This window comes from Oryzias latipes, chromosome 7 (genome assembly GCF_053564925.1).
Source record: "Oryzias latipes strain Hd-rR chromosome 7, Olatipes_Hd-rR_3.1".
In the NCBI taxonomy this organism is placed as follows: domain Eukaryota; kingdom Metazoa; phylum Chordata; class Actinopteri; order Beloniformes; family Adrianichthyidae; genus Oryzias; species Oryzias latipes.
In genome coordinates, this window is record NC_136243.1 from 24753822 (window position 1) to 24771017 (window position 17196).

The window sequence follows — 17196 nt, forward strand, 5'->3', positions numbered from 1 at the left end:
TTTCTTATTTTTCAGTCCTCAGGGAGATATTAAAAAATGTAAAATACAAGCTCAGCTTTAACAGCATCAAAGTGAATCCAGTAAAACTTGCTTTTAGACTTGTTTCATCTGCTGATCATATAGTTTAGCCCATTAAATGTCAGATAAACCAAAACATATTGATTATATCTGGTTAGTTGCACAATAAAAGCAGTCTCATTCGTTTAAGTGGTTGAGACAAATGATACCACAAAGCAAGGCAACAAATACAAAAATTTGACCAAATATCATCTCAGTGTCAGCCCTAGTAACCATGCAAAGAAAGTAAAAGAAGCAGTTGCAATGCAATATTGACCAATTTTGTTTAATATTGTGTGATACTCTTCTTTTAAAATACAGTCTTTTCTGAGGTAGACTATTACAGTTCAGGAACATTATTATTATCCATTTTAAATCAGACATCAAAAAAGACATGAAATAAATACTTTCATGTACAATATGCCACAAAAATGAGGTAGAAATGGTTAAAGGAAAATGTACAAGAACCAAAAACAGACCTACTGTGGTAACAGATCAGCAAAATAAAAGCTTCTTTTGTTGGACAAACTGAGATGAGAAAAAAGTTATGATGGATAAATTTGCCACAGCTCAAAGTCTACATTGTTTTGATTTTGTAAAAAAAAAAAAAACATAATCTGTTATATTTGGGTGTTACTGTCAGTTGTGGGGGTTGGTCTGTAATCTGTAAATGTGTTCTCAATTTCGGAGAGAGCGATCAGCATGCACGCTGGGGGTCACTGATTGATCTTGCTGTATGGCATGGCCGAAGCAACCAGCTGGTAAGGGAAGGCTGCGCTGCGATATAGGATTGCCGGACATCAATCAGCCCACTTCCACTCCAAAGGAATCGGTAAAAGGGGAAAAAGAAAGAGGGGGTGGGGAGAAGATACAGCGCCACATGGTAACTGAGGCCAGTGGCCAGGGGCAATCCAATCTAATGAGATTGCATTGGGGAGAGAGGAAAAGAGAAAAAGACTGATGAGGCTGGGCGGAAGGGATAGACAGATGGAGGAAAGAATGGTCGGAAATATTACATCATGGCGTTTGTACCTTTTTAGGGCCGTGGCAACAGCAAACACAAGTACTCTGTGCCGGTAAAACCAGTGACTGGGGTTTTCCTGCTCGTTAAAACTGAACCAAGCAGCAGCTGCAGAAGATGACATATTTCTGGATTGTCAACTTGTTGGCTATGTCGTCAATGTGCACCCACAGGCAGCGTTAATGTAGGTATAACAACGCAGATATCACAAGAACTACAGTTGATGTCTATTTTGGTGTAATTTTGTGCTTAAATCATCCAGTGGAAGTCCACGAGTACAACTGTGTGTGACATATTTTTAAATAACATTTTGCCAATAAGTCTTAGGAGAGCAGACATGTTTGTACAGGACAAGTAAACACCAGAAAAATAAACATTTACGAGATGAGTAAGCAGTTTGTCCAACAAAAAAGTATATTTTGCATTTCCTACATTGCTTTTCATAAAGACAACCAATACTTCACCATAATCTACAATAAAGGGCAAAGGAACAGAAAAAATGTATTTATATATTCATACATAATAATACATGGATCTATGGCATCAAATATCCTTTAAAATACCTGAATTACATTCAATGTTAACTCTTTGTAGCATATTCAAGTTTCTCTCTTGAGGTACGAGCCCAGCTGCAGTGGGTATCACAAGACTGTCAGTTATTCCCTTGCTGCCTATCTCGCTCTGCACCACTCTCTTCTAAGACCCTAAGATTACATACATTCTTTATTTCATATTTCTGAGGTAAAGAAATTCTTCCTGAGCATTTCAAATGAGACTACATACTAGAAAACAAAAAAGAAGTGAAAGGAGAAAACATTTTGTGGGAGGAGCTGCAAGTGTTGACGCTGACTTTTGCTTTTGTTTCTCAGGAAAGCTGACGGGGATGGGGAATGTCAAAAATAAAGCCCATTGAACGTGAAGTGTAAGTGCAAGGCTGTTGGTGAGACAAGTTTTTATAACCAAACTACGTTCACACCGGGCATGTGTGGTGTGTTCAAGTATGGGCATTCTAGAACACGCTTAGTGTTCATCGTTGACTTTCGCTACCTGATACTACCGCATTTACCTACAGTTGGAAGAGGCTTGGTGCAAAACGTCGAAGTGGTGTAAATCTCGTGAATCTCGCTCCAGGCTTTTTCTTTCACAGTTCTGTTCCTGTAAATGAAAGACTTGGTGTCATATAATTCCTTGCCGAATTATAAATTTCCTCCACGATCAATTTTCAAATGGTTTTAAAAAATATGTCTCTCATAAGTAACTACCAAATCTAAGTCCCTGATTGGTCAAAGTTCAATTGGTTTACCTTTCAATGCAGGTTCAAAGTACAATGCAGGTACTTAGAGCTCAAACACGGAGCTAATAACATGAATGCATGAGCACAAGAGTTTTCAGTGCGGAAGCCCAAAACACCCACATGCATAAACTTTTCATTCAAAGCTGTTGATCAGACACGCATTTCTGAGCCCAGAGTGAACGTAGCATAATTAAAAATGTATGTAAAATTAACTGAAAACTAGAATGGAGCTCAATGAGGATTTTAATATTATGCACTTGCTTAATTGAGATATTGAGGAGCAGTAGTATTGGGATTTGGTGAGAAGCTATTAAGAAAACTGTGATTTGGAGGCCCGCTTGCTCTTGAAAAACTAAACAGTACTTCAGATTTTGCATTTGGCTCCAAAGGTTTTTGGTAAAAATTTGATAGTGTTTCTCATCCAAAGCCCTTTAATCTGAACGGTTAGTCACAAACCAGGGACTAAACATGGTATCAGGATAACAAATACGTAGACTGGTGATTTAAAGGATCCTAAAAGCAACAGGAAGTTGGATTTTTTAACACATATTATCCATAATCCTTGATCCACATACCACGCAACCAATATTTGATTTTGTCCTAGACTGAGGCTGAACAGGATCTTTGTGGGTACCCAGACATTTTTACCGACATGAATCCCACTCAACAAAGAATACTATCCATTATCTTTGGGAAATTTATATTGCAAGTTTTTTGAGTGGGAAAAAAAAGTACATTGTGGCAAATTTCTGCCAGTAAAACAACTCTGTCAGCACTCCCATATCACAGAGCTTTTCTGTGGTTTTTGGCTGCATATTCTGCAATATAAAACAACCATAAAACATTCCCGGGTTTACTATGTAAAAGCAAAGACAGGGTCCTGGTACAGTCTGAGTAGACTGACTGGCTGCTTTCAGTGGCTATACATTTTGCTCCACTCTATACAACTGTCTAATTCTTTTGAGGTGATATCTGGCCGCACCTTACGGAAGGCATTCTCAAAGTCTGTGAAGTCTGGGGGTTTTGGGGAGGTGGTGAGGCTGCGGAGGCCTCTCGTCGGGGAGGAAGCCGACGTGAGCGCCTGCTGGCTGAGCTGCAACAGTTCCCACACTGAGAAGCCCTCTGTGCGCTGCAGCACAGTGCTCAGCTCTCTCTCGTTCAAGCTCAGGCCTTGGGGGTTCAGCGCCTGCAGCAACACCTGTCGGCGCATACCCACATCCGGCAGGCCAACGTGGTATCTTTTTGCGAAGCTTCGATGTATCGCATCTTGCAGTAGATCTGGCCTTCCAGTAGCACAAACAAGAATCAACAGACCAGTGGTGCCTATCTGAGCTTTCTCCAGCATTGTCAGCAATACCTGCCTCAGCTCCTCCTCCTCCTCCATGGCTTCCACTTGACTGAGCAGCACCACTGATGGCTGCTGCGCCTCTGCCACCTGCAGCAGAGAATGTAGTATATGTTCTGCCTCATGCTTCCCTTTAGAGGCCAGCATGGCTCCACTCACACGGTAAAATGAGGCACCCAACTGTGAGGCTAGTGAACGAGTCAGAGTTGTTTTACCCCCTCCTCTGGGGCCGAACAGCAGGACGGTTTTTGGTGGCTGCAGTACTGGACTAGGCCTCAGCACAGGCCACAGCAGGTCCTCCTCCAGGGCAGCTTTAACATGGCTTAGCCCAACCAGCTCGCCCCAGCCCAGTGCCGGACTGGGGTCCAGTAACTCCCCACGAACAAACTCCAGCAGACGAGGATCTGGACTTTTCAAGGTATCCACAGTCGGGGTACATAATGAAGGGCGTTTGAGTGCTTGAGAGCGGTGCTGCTGTTGGGTGAAGGCCTGTTCTGCCACAACATTATCCCCTGTGATGCCTGCTGGAGGACTGTACTCACCTCCTGCCCCAAACTGAGGAGAAACAAGGGGCTGGGAGGAGGGTTTGCTGGGTTTGAAGCTTTGGGAGTCTGTGCTGCTTGAACCGCTAAAGCCGTTCCCTCTGCAATCTCCTTTATCATTCACACTGTAGGGGGAGTGCCCTCCGGCCTTTAAGGGGTCATAGCTGTATTTCCTGTACCGGGACCTGTCCCCGCTGTCTTCCTCTTCCACAGTCATCTCAAATGCTTTTCTCTTCAATGTTCCTCCAGACTCAGAAGCACTCAGGTTGGTGCTCTGATAACTATAAGTGCCTCCTACCAATGTGGGCCTTGGGGGAACAGGGGTAGGGGCTGGCAGACTGGATGGAAGATAAGTTGCAGAGGGGTGGCTGTAACTTGCGCCAAGGCTTGTTTGGGGAGGGTATGTGCTAGGAGAGTAGTTGTAGACCGGTGTGGAAGGGCTGTAGCTAGGCACCAGGGTGGGTGTGGATTGCAGAGTGTGAAGGGACGCAGGGGGAAGTGCTGTATTGGGTTGCGAACAGAAACCGGATGTGAGGTAGGTACCATTGTAACTGGAGGGATACTCGCTGGAACCACTGCAAGAGCTGCTGCCACTGTAGCCAGAGTCCGATAGGTTACTGTTCACTACTGACACACTGCTAACACCAGGTTGACCTGCAGATGTGGCTACAGTCTTGGAGCCTGAGAGGCTCTCATGGCTTCCTGGGGGAATCAATGAATAGGAGGCATCAGTGCTGTGCGTGAGTGGCCAAGGCTCCAGCTCAGTCTTCTGGCCGTTTAGACCCCCGAAGGCCCCTGGCTCTGTGTAAGTGCTCACAGCAGGAGTCCGGTCATACGGTGAGTCGAGCACGCCTGCGTACTTCTCGGCGTAGCGCTTTAACAGGTTGGAGGCTGTAAGGGCAGATATGTCATCATTGGCCCAGGCATAATTGTAGGAGCTGCGATTTCGCCCAGAGAACAGTTCAGACTTGTGGGCTGGAGAGGAGGTGGTGGAGGATACGTCCAGGTGCTGCTCAGGCCACTGGCTGAGGGGCTGGGCATGCTCTGGGTTCCAGTGCATCTTTAACAGACCTGGAAAAAAAACACAGAAGAAATTAAGTTACTGTATTTTTCTTGTGAAAAGTGTGTCAAAAAGTTAAGCAAACCCTTCTGTCTTCTACTTTATTTTTTTAGTTAGTTTTGATGCAAAAACTTCTCTAAAGCTACGTTCACACTGGGTATGTGACACGCGTTCAAGAATATGCTAAATGAGCATTCTTAAACATGCATTTAGCCTATGGGGTTCACACTGGACAAGTAGGGGGGGACTTCTTTTTTTCTTGGTCCAGGCTTTTTCTTTCAAAGTTCTATTCCAATATTTGAAAGGATTGGTGACAAATGGTTAGGACTTCCTTATATTGAAAGGAGCACCATCCATATGTCACCACCAAACCAGAGACCCTGATTGCTCAAAGTTTGACCCGGTTTAACTACAATGTGCATTATCTAGCTGCTCGTTTTTTATGTAGAGCCAAAAGCGGTCGAAGAAAATGCTAGTTGTGAGTATGAGAGTTTTGAAGACGCATTTACGCACGCTTACATAGACTTTTTATTGAAAGTGGTCCTTTGAACTCTGTGCCAAGGGCAGTAAGAACATTGCTTCTGTGTTTGGCAACCAGAGTCATTGGAGTTCGTAAACATCACAAATTTAACATAAAACCACTTTGTTACAAAAAAATAAAAAATATAAGGCAAAATTTCAGCCTTTACACTTGTGGCAGCCTTTATAAGGCACGTGACATCATTTATGTATTCCAAACAAATAATTTTCCATTTTTTTGTGTATATTCTGTCACTTCATGAACTATTCTCTTCAGGTGGTTAAAAAGATTGTCAATCACAGCAACAGAAGAGAGTCAAGTTTCCCAAAGTCGGACAAAAAAACAAAGAAAGCTGCAAAAATAAGAGTGAAAGCAGATCAGGGGGACGTGTGTTGTTTTGTAGTTTCCTAGCTTGTGTTGGCACAGCGATAAGGTCCCTCTAGTAGGAGCATCTGCTGTTCTCCCAGAGGAGCTATTGTTATCTCCCTCTACATGTTGCACTGAATGCCTGGTTTCTCCGCCCTCCACCCCCATCAAACACCCACCCACCGTACACCAGTGCTCCAAAGGTCCCGTGACTTGCTGGACACAGCAAGGGAGGGAGAAGCAAATTGTGTGTGTAGGTGTGTGTGTGTGTGTGTGTGTGTGCAGACAGTGGTGTGGTGAGAGGGCAAGAACAAGGGGGGGACTGGAAATGCAGCATAGTGAGCTATTCATCAGCACAATCTCCTATGGAACATTGGGAAAATGGAATGTCTGTTCATCTGGCTGAGTTCAGCACTGCTCCAGGTCTGATTGATCATCACCAACTTATCAGGACAGAAAACAGATTTCAAAAAAGAAAATACTTCACAAATCTGTTTGTTCCTCCATGATTGTTCATCCAAAGATCTTATTTTCCAGTAAAAGTGCATTTCATAAAGTCTTCAAATACATATTTATGTATTGCACTTTATTACAGTTATGGAGGCCTCTATTTTCCAAAAAACAATGCTTCTTTCCCAGGCATTAGCTTGACATTCCACACATAGCTCGGCATTATTGAACTGTCATGACTTACCCTGAGGTGAAGACTACTCCAGCCAGTAACATGGAGGTAAAAAGGAATATAGCAAAAGCCGTCATTGCTTTCTCTCCGTCAGCAGACGCCTGATGATTCATTATTCATGGCTGTCTGTGTGTGTGGAGCCAGGATTCTTATTGCCATTTAAATCAAATATCCGCTGCCTAAAATTGTGCTGTGCCTCTCACGCTCTCTGGCTCACTCCTAAACTTTGGCTTCTTTCTTTCCAAACCTCCTCGTGTGTGTTTTCAGATTACATCTGTTGTTTATTCAGTCAGATGAGACCAGCAGACCAGATGGCCTCTGGATTATCATGTCCTTCATATTAAAATGCGCTGCTTTAAATTCCCAGTGGCTAAACCAGTTCAAGAATTTCCCTAAGTTTGAACCAGCCCACACAGTCACATGCACACACCAATTAACATTCTCACATCTTTTTCGTTTGCAGCTTTACAAACACGCTAAAGACACACCCAGATTAACACATATTTTTTGTGGTGTGACTTGCAGGTCTTTGTCCGGGCTGCAGAAACCATATATGTCCTGCAGGCCCTTCCCATCTGCAGCCCAACCAGTTTGTGAGCAGCTCCAATAATGGGGCCTGTGTGTGACAGAGATGGATGAGAGCCCAGGGGAGCTCATAAAACCTGCAGTTGGGAGGGAAGGATGGAACAAGGCAGGGATGGAGGGAAGGAGAGGAAAGAGAGGACAGCAGGCACCCCGTCCTTCCTGAGCAGACTGGTGCAGACATTAGAGGACTCTGTGAGGCAGGTTAACTGCTGTCCACTCCATCAGAGAAACACTAATTCAGAAGGGCAAACTATCCCCCAGACCAATGTAATGATCAGCTGTCCATACATGAAGAGCCAATTCACTGCTAAACCTGAAGTTATAGCTTTTGAGGCCTTTTAAATACGGGCCAAAACGGATTATTCCTGGGAATGTTCAGAAGAGTAAGTGATGAAGCGCTTTTGATTCCTGATAAAAACAGCAGCATTGCAGCAGAGCTCCAAATAATTAGATCTTGCCTTCTGTTGTTTGTTGGTTTTTAGAGCAGTAGCACTCTGCAATAAACTGAGCAAGCTGTTATCTACAATTCTGCCTAAGTCAGAGTCATCATGTGGATTAATTCACTGAAGGGACAGGAAGAAAGCTAAGATTAGAAGCAGGAAATCAGGACAATGTGAGTGTGCTGTGGCTAATGCTGAACACATCATATCTACCACTATATATGCTTTAGTTAAACGCTAAATTGTAAATCGTTCCAGACGGAAAGACAATAAAAGCACCAAATCCAAGAACTTTGCAATCCAATTATAACAGAAGCAATGCTTCGTGATAAAATTTCTAGATTTCTTTCCCTCTCAGTACCGTGACATTTTACTTTCCTGCAACTGTCCTTTAAAGTCCATCATGTTTTATAACAGAATACAGATTTTTAACATTTTAAAATTTGAAAATCATTGTCTTTAGTTTAGTTTCTTTGTAACTTCTTGTCGGCGATAGTTACTGAACAGAAAGTGGTCTGCAAATAAATTAATTTCAGGTCATCCATTCTGGAAATCTGCAGCAAATTTCATTGTGAACAAAAATGCGTCCAAGTTTTACTCTTTGTGTTTCTGTGTTTTCACGTGCACAGGAGAGACAGATGTTCTTCTACTGACCACCTTACAGTCTGTGCGGCCATTGTAGTGGACACCCATCCACCAGACGTGCGCTGCTCGGTCAATCCAGTTGGCCCTGAGACAAAGCCTAAAGGATCCTATTGTCAGGGGCCTGTCTAATTATGGAAATCTTATTAATCTATTCAGCAGCAGTCCAGTGCCAGCTTTTGTGTCAGCCTGGGATTTATTGAGGGACCTGTGTGAGCTGCATCCCATTGTAGGAGTGTGTGATGAAGACCGTGGCACAGCTTCCTTCACCAGCTTTTCTTCAAAGAGGCTTTAAATTTAAATTTTGTTCAATTATATCTTGTAGGGGAATCTGAGTCCTGCTCTAAATTGCTCATTTCTGTTCCCTAAAAAGGCTTTACTGCTTGAATGAAACTCAAACAACTTTTGGCCCATAAAGGCTGGTATTACTGTTCTCTGTGTTGTGGTTTCCTATAAAAGAAATACTAGTGGGTGAGGTGAAACATTATCCTGGCAGGAAACCCTGAGATGGAAGACTCCAGAGCTGTTTCACAGCTCCCTTGAGGTTGCTTTCCCTTTCTCTCTTCCCGGCACTTTTGTTTTTCCTGCCCTAAGGAACAAAACGGACACGGATGCAACAAGCCTTCAGGGACGATGTGCTATTAAACCCTGCCGATTGGGACGGTGGGCTGCTTGTAAACAAGAGCAATGTGGATCAATCCAACCATGGTTAAGCTTTAACCTCTTCTACCTTCAGAAAGAAAAATACAAAAACTCACTCTGTGTCGTTAATGTCTGCACAGAAACCAATCGGGAACTGCACAGATGTAGATCTGAAACACAGGTAAAACTTTGTTTCCATCCAATAACATGAATGCAAAATTATTCAGAAAAAATGGCTACAAATGGCTGAAGAAAATTCAAGAAAAACATCTAGAATGCCTTCAGTTGAAAATCATGTGAGGCCACTCCACTCATTCAACAGGATTTTAAACAGGAAACAACCTTTTTGTTGTTTTGAGTGCCGGCCAACAGAACTGAAGACGGGACAGTATGAAGGGATTTTTTTTAAGAATGTCACTCCGGCTGTTGGGACTGTCCATCGGTAGCAGAATTTAGACACTTCAGGAATAACCACTTTAACGAAAAACACCCATAAGCATTGGGGTTAAAAGACGAAACAGACGGCAAAACAGGCTGCAGAATGGGGAGATATGAGGTTAAGGTGGCAGGGGATAGCCAAAATGGTTAATTTGGTAATCAGCCCATCAGTCACGTTTACAAGTGAGCAAACAGTTACTGAATGAAGCTTAATGGTTCTGTGTACACGGAGCAAATTGTGGCTGCGTCAGTTTCCAAGAAAACCAAGCCAATCATTTCCAAGTTGTGAGAAAGACTGAATCTTTATTTATTCTAAAAAGGTAAACTGTCAGATTTGTTGGGGTAAATTGAGTGTATTGTACATAAGATTTCAGCTTTATGTTTACAACCACCAAAATTATGAATTTATTTTTGGTTTTCTACTGGAGATGAAAAGTTGTTGTGTTGCACCCCCAAAGTGCTTCTCAGTGTGTGTCTACAAACAACAAACTGCATGTATGCTCTGTTAATGGTGTATAATGGCCTGTTAACTGGTATAGAAGAGGCACAAAAGAGCCCTTTGAGAAAATTGCTTTATGAGCGTAGATCATTTCACAAAAAACAGATTTTTATTCATGTTTGTATCTTTCTTTCTGCCATCTTTAAATGACAACCGTCCAGCTGGGTTTTTCTCATCAACCAGCGTGCTCACATCAGTGGAAAACTTTGGTTTCTTCCAATTAATGGGGAAAAATATGAATCTAGAAAATATAAAACTTTGCTGTTGACATTTATCGGCACAAGGGCATTGAATCCTTCCCTCTTATGTTCACCATGATTTATGACAGTAATCAAACAGGACATTCTTTCTGGACTGTATGCCACTGTATACTTTAAGATGGTTGTAAAAACATCTGTGAGCAGCCAAACACATTTTACAGCAAGGCTGGCAGATATAACAAGCACATTCCCTACTTTTAGCACAAAACACACATTTTAGTTTAGCTTTCACACAATTTAAATGTTCCCATTTAGTAGATCCTATCAGTTATACTCAATGTTTGTTTTATACATGAACATTTTTACTGTTTTGATGTATATTTTCCCCCTGCAGATGCAAAAAAAGTGTACAGTCAAGAAGACAGGAATGATGAGCACACTGGACCACAGGGATCATCTTCTATCAGCCATGTAGAATTTGCCATCGCTAAGCAACATTATTATAAATCTGCATTAGTCATGGGTCTGCTACCCCTCAAAGGAAAAACAATACCACGCTCCCCATCCTTCTTACTGGCTCATCTGGTCTCTCTTTCATGGCCCTAAAACGATGTAATAACAGAAGAGTGCAGGAGTTGTGCTGAAGAGTTTTCACACCTGCTGCCCGGAGCACGAGCAGACACAGCTCTTTCAAAAATGCTTCGACGGTCCAGTCCCGGGGGAAACCAGCCCATCTCCTGCAGTGGCATTGAGAGATGTCCTCTGTGTGTGTGTCTTCCTCTGCCTGCCTCTCTACCTCTGCTTTTTTCCTGTGGATAGAGCAATCTGTACTCCATGTATCACAACGACAGTTAGACTTATTCTATGTTTTGTCTCATCCTCCTCAGGGAATGTTTTAGGCCAGCTGTCAGAAAGGTTTATGTCTGCGCATGGAGCTAAAGCTATTCAACCAAAAAGACAAGCTCACAAAACTGCACAGGATTTCAAAATGACATTTCATATGATGTATGAACGCCATAAATTTGATTATGCAGCCAAGTAATTTTGCTGAACAAATAATCAGCTTCACTGCAGCTTATCAATTTGTAGACAAAGCTGCAAAACACGTCTTGTCATTTGTTAAACAGATTAGTCTTGAGCTTTGAGAGCACAAACATAAAGTTTGATCTGAGTCTTTTCTGGGCACTCTCTAAAACTAAAGAGCCTCCGGAATAATTGCTGGATGCGTCACTTCGTGCTCGTAATTTTAGAAACAACTACCCATCCCCCGTTCCTGCCTTCGCACATCCACAAATGGCAGAAGCCTGTCCGGCCCCTGAGCCGCCCCCCTTCCCTTTAAGAAAAACAGGGTCCCTATTTTCTGTGACTGCAGGCTGGCTTTGGGTCATTGTGTCCACTAATATATCAAAGAACAGCTGTCCTAAGGCTCTGTGATGACCAATCACTCCTTCCATCTGTCTCATCTAACAAATCTCTCCCTCTTTGCCTTTATCTTCTGTCTCTATTTCTGCATTTCTCTACCATACTTCCACCCGGTAGGTTTCTAAAGCTTTCCCCAATCTTGACCAAGTCTTAGGTTTAACAGACTTTTTTTCAGTTTGTCTGTTCATTTGTTTAGCAACTGCATGTGTAAATTGGAGAAAGTACATTACAAACAAAGACTCAAAAATGTCTCTCCAAATGTACCACTACACACACCTAATAGCATTAAAGTATTTCTCAAGTGCACTCATTTACTAATTAGTGTTGCTTGTGTGAAAAACATGGTAAAGCTGGATTGTGCTGCTTCAGGAATCCAGTGAAGTGCTGCCATCTAAATGAGCCTCACCACCCTGCCTCTTAATTGGACGCTTAATGGGAACGGAGGTCTTTTTAATGAGCTGATAAACCCCTTTGAGAGGCAGAGCGGTTGGGCCGTGGACACACACCGGGGTCTGAGTGCTCAACCTTTTTCTCTTGTGGACACATGCAAACACACATTTATGTCCACACACACACACACACACACACTGGAGGTTAATTAGAACCCATTCACGCCCACACTAATGATCCCAGTTCTTATTCACATGCGCTTTAGCGGGCTGTGTGTTTACTCAAGGACCACACAAGGCCCTACACCGCGCCACTTATACCACTCTGCCAACAATAGTGGTAGATGCTGCCACAGCTCTACAGTCTGCTCCTTTAAGGCCAGAATGAAAATCTATTTTTTCTCTACACAAACTGCTTCATGACTTAGCAGAGCCGTTTTATAAAGACACTCACACAAAACAGGAGGAGAGAAAGGAGAGGGGTCAGTCAGAGGAGAGCCATAAAAACTGCCAGATCTGGACTCTTGTGTGTAGTAGTTCTGTGTGAGTATGTGTGTATGTGTGCTGTTTTGAAAGAAAAGGTATCGTTACACCGACGGGGGCCCCCCCAGCAACAAGAGTTAGGGCACTCTTGGGCTGGCGGCCTGGGACTGATTTAAGAGTGTGTTTGAAGTGCAGATTACAGATTCTTTGCACCAAATCCCTCCAGGAGTATTCATGGCCCTTGGAATCTTTCTCAGGTTTCTTCTCAGCTCCGGCCACAGCCCCTCACCTCAGCTTGAGGTACTCCGGACTGACCAGAGACCGTAAGCAAGGCTGGACATGCCAAGGAATAATGAGAAAGAATTGCTGAATCAGGACTACAGGCAACAGAGCATGCCAAAGGAGAATCTTCCAGGTGAAAACAGGAACGTGTTTCTGATCTGATTCTCCAAACATCTTCATAACAGTCCATCCACATGAGAAAAACGTCTCAGTCTGTCAAAAATTAGCAAGCAGGAATTCTCCCATGGAGGATTCCAACATGAAGGTGGGAATCTTCACATGTCCAGCACATAGGCTGAGTCCTTCACGGCTGGGCTGCACTCGTTAGACTCATGACTACAGTCTTTAACTAGAGGACAGTGAGTTGTAGTGTCACCAGTAAGCAAGTTTGTGTGTCACTAGTCTGAGAATCAACAGCCTGCCTGCCTCACACTACTGTGTGTACTCGGACTGTCTGCAAACACACACTAGCAGGTTATTCTGAAATGCTCCAAGCCCTATAAAACCTCTGCAAAAACAGAGTAACACTGTACACAAAGAACGAGAAACCGCTGAACACAGAGAACCGGCGCTGCCGGTCCTGATCTCACAAGATAATCACTGACAAAGGCTAGTTTGTAGTGTTCTGAAAGATTTCCATTAAGGGCCGTTGAAGGCATTCTAACTATTCCTCCACTGGTTTGTGACATTCTTAGACGTGCAGTCCACTACTCCAGCAGCACCAATCGCTTCCATTTAGAATGGACCAGCAGGGAGCAGGGAGCTGATGGAACAACTCACTGGCCTTACAGGGAGGAAGCACGTGCATGCAGGTTCTTTCAAAATAAAGATTGCCACAATTAATTTAATGACCAAAAACATTTTGGACAATCAAATTTAGGGAAAACCCCAAACAGTAGAAAAAAGTTTCGTGATAGCAGGTTCTTAAAACACCAGTGATGACTTTGAAACTCAAGTTTTTATCATGTACTGCTCAGCAACTGCAATAATACAATTAAATGTTAGTAATACATTCCTAATAATCCCGAAATATGCATTTAACTTACTTTCTTAATATTTCTTGCAACTGTCATCCCAATAATGCTCCTTTGAGATTAGTTAAAGAGTTGGGGAAAAAAAGATTCTTGAAGCAGGGGCCACAGAGGCAACCCCATGCTGGCCTGCAAACAATGCTGTTTTGGTGAGCTAGAACACTGGACCCCAATGAAAGCTGGTGGGAGGGAGCATAGGCAGGCGTCCAGCACTGGAAATGTCAGTTATTAGGTCAACTTTGCAGAGAACAGAAGAAGAAAGGAAGGATTTGGGCAGTCCTTTGCTGCCTTGCTCATAGACATGACGCTGGCATTGTTGAGTCCTTCAATCCTGTTCTGTTGCTTTTCTGGCCTGCATTTGTGTTTGTTACCTAAACACACGGACAACACCAATGACTTTGGCAATTCCACTCTGTTGCAGAAGAAGCTGTCAAACTTAAGGTAGTTTTTTAGTTACCGTTGCAACTTTCATTCTGTTTACAAATTACAAAACATCCTTTTCTGCTTATTTTTGCAATGGGGGCTTATTGATTCAGGCAAAGTCCAAGTGAGAGTCTGTGGTGTGTGCTGCAGAAAAACACAGATGTGTTTTACTCACTATAAGGGACAATAGGACTCAGCATTCTGCGGAGCTGGTCTCAGTAAGGAGGAATGCTGCTTCATGAACGCCAGCTAAGATCAGCGCAGGTCCGACTGTAGTCCATCACTGGCATGAGCTTGCATGGACAACATAACAGCCCTGAGACGGAGGAAAGAAGACAGAAGAAGTTGAAGCAGTTACTGGATGCTGCACAACATTTAGACCAGCACATGTCAGCCGGTCACCTCAGACAAGCTCAGAGCAGATCAGAACCAGTGTCAGAGAGTTGCAGACCAACCTGAGAGCCACATCAGAGTAGCAAAAAACGGAATTCAGTCACGCACGCAGCCTGCCAAATTCAAACACACAAGGGCATTCATTAGAAGCAGGCATTAAGCTGATTGTGAAGCCACGTCCAGCTCCTAAAGAGGGCTTTCTAAATCTGCCTCACAAAAAGACCCATGCATACCACTGCTCTGTGAGCTGCTGCAATAAAGACTGCATTCTTATGACACCAAATACTTTTAAAGGTGTGCATGCAAAATGCAAAAGTTCATCTAACAACTACAAATTATTCTATAACAGGCAGATGCATCATGCAATTTTTTAGTGAAGAAAATACTACTTTTCAAAACAAACCTATTTTTGAGGGCAATGAAAAAAATTGAATTCTGATTCGAGCAGGAGATGTCTCATTTTAATGATGTGTGAAATAAATATTTGTCAAATCTTTCCGATTTTGTTAAATACCACTACAAAAACATTAATTCACAGTGTTCACGCATTAAAAGGTCAGATTTTTCCAAATGATTTGGACTATTGTTATGCTCCACCACCAAGCAAGGTAAAAAATACAATTTGTCAATTATTATCAAACTTTTTAATACCACAGATGTTCTTCAATCAGATGACCATTAAAGGTCTGCTTGGGACAAGCTGCCAATTTGCATTGTAGCATGCAGATGAAGACAACATTACGCAATGACCACACGGTCGTCTCTGCGCACCAACAGGCTTCATGTTTACCACTCACCCTCCACCCTTACTCCGAACTGACAGGCAACTTTAAACAGCAGAATAACAACCCCAACTCCTGAGGGGGAATAAGCCCACTGTTTCCAGTGAAAACGGGCCATTAGATCCGGATCACAGTTCGGAAATGTTTAGTGGTCGGTGGCCAGAGAGGAGCGCCGCTCTCTGACGCGCTCCGTTCCGGTCATTCTCCAACTTCAGCCGCGCCAGGTCAGGCATCGGGGAGTGCAGTGACAGCAGAGCCGCGCGCGCACGCAGCAGCCTTACCTGTTCATGCCTGCATGTCCTCCATCTGATCTGAAAGCGCGAGGATAATCCCTGGAGCAGAAGAGACCCGTGCGCGCACTGCTTTGCTTTTTTCCACATATGGGACACAATTCTGCTCTCCCTCCCTCCTTCTCCCCCCCCAACCTGACCAGTGACAACAGAGTGAGCACTCAGCTCCCCTCCCCCATGGATCTCCCATCCCCCTCTCTCTCCCTCCCCTCCCTCCTCCTCCTCTCTTTATGTTAAAAATATTTAAGTAGGAAAAGGGAGAGGGCGTAAAGAGAGGGTGGGGGGACTGACCAATCATCCTGTGCAGAAAAGAGAGGAGGGCTTTTTTTTTAATGCCTGGACTCAGTGCAGACGGAGTTCTGGTTGAGAGCAAAGGACCAGTGCAAGTTTGGTTTGGCCTGGGAGGATTAAAATAGATAAACAGAGCACAGATTGAGGTGAAGACACAGAAAAATCTAATTTCTCTTATGGCTGCATGAAACCGCGGACCAGGTTGCCTGTAAAAACATGATCAATCTGCAGTTTGTTTCAAATTGGAAAGTAATTATAATGCCTAACAAACTACCAAGAAAAATGTCACCATACCAGTCATATTTCCCTGTTAGTCAACTCACCTCCATTTAGGAGTCTTTCAAAAAAAATGTTTGACAGATAACCGCTTTTTTGCACTTTAAAAACAGGTTTTTGCATTTAAAAACAATTCTTGGTTTCTTCATATTTTCATGCAAGTTCTGTCGAGCTCATTCAGTCTTCTGCAAAGGTCCAAAAGAACCATTTAATATGCTGGCCCTAGGAGCAAAACACACAAACAAATCCCTCAAAACTAAAACAAATTAAAGACCAATTTCAATGAAAATTGTGTTTTTCTGGTTTTTCATATGTTGCATGCCTGAGTATTTCATTATTCCAATAGTGAATCAGGAGCATACAAGAAAAAAAATCTAAATTGCTTGTAGTTGTCACATAGAAACGACAATTGTGCCACAACCAATCGACTCGGCTCCGTTCTGATGCATCCACTTGCTTCAGAATAGATCCATCTACATCTCTATTTTCTTCATCAGAACTGGTAACTGGTTTATAGTTAAAATGAACAGCTGGATAGCTCCTATAGTGCTCACAATTTTTGTTGTACCTGTAATGTTACGGGCCGTACACACCGGGACGAATATCGGTGCACGTTATTCGCCAGCGTTTTTCAACACGTTTTTTGTGTTCACACCCAAGCGATTTTCGCTGACGATGAGCCGAGTGAACATGCAAATTCATTCCCTGACATTAGATGGCGCTTAATGTAGAAGAGAAATACCCCTGTACACAAGGTGGCGCTGCTTCTTAAACTCGCTTTTCACTCAGAAGAAGAGTGCA

The 17196-nt window shown here is 43.2% G+C and overlaps 1 protein-coding gene across 7 annotated transcripts; it reads right to left on the reverse strand.

Annotated features, from left to right (window-relative positions):
• Positions 1-327: 327 nt before the first annotated feature.
• Positions 328-15983, reverse strand: fignl2 (fidgetin like 2). 7 transcript variants are annotated; one of them, XM_020704627.3, is made up of 5 exons: positions 15820-15941; positions 14819-14869; positions 14539-14679; positions 9313-9366; positions 328-5330 (listed from the first exon to the last, which is right to left on the reverse strand). In XM_020704627.3, exons 3-5 carry the CDS (start codon positions 14561-14563, stop codon positions 3286-3288), a joined length of 2124 nt encoding a protein of 707 aa, XP_020560286.1. In that variant the 5' UTR covers positions 14564-14679; positions 14819-14869; positions 15820-15941; the 3' UTR covers positions 328-3285. The 7 variants fall into 7 exon arrangements, with proteins under 7 accessions (XP_020560286.1, XP_078806788.1, XP_011475348.1 ...); XM_078950662.1 differs by lacking the exon at positions 9313-9366 and having other exon boundaries at positions 15820-15983; XM_011477046.4 differs by lacking the exon at positions 14819-14869 and having other exon boundaries at positions 15820-15959.
• Between the last annotated feature and the right edge of the window lie 1213 nt (positions 15984-17196).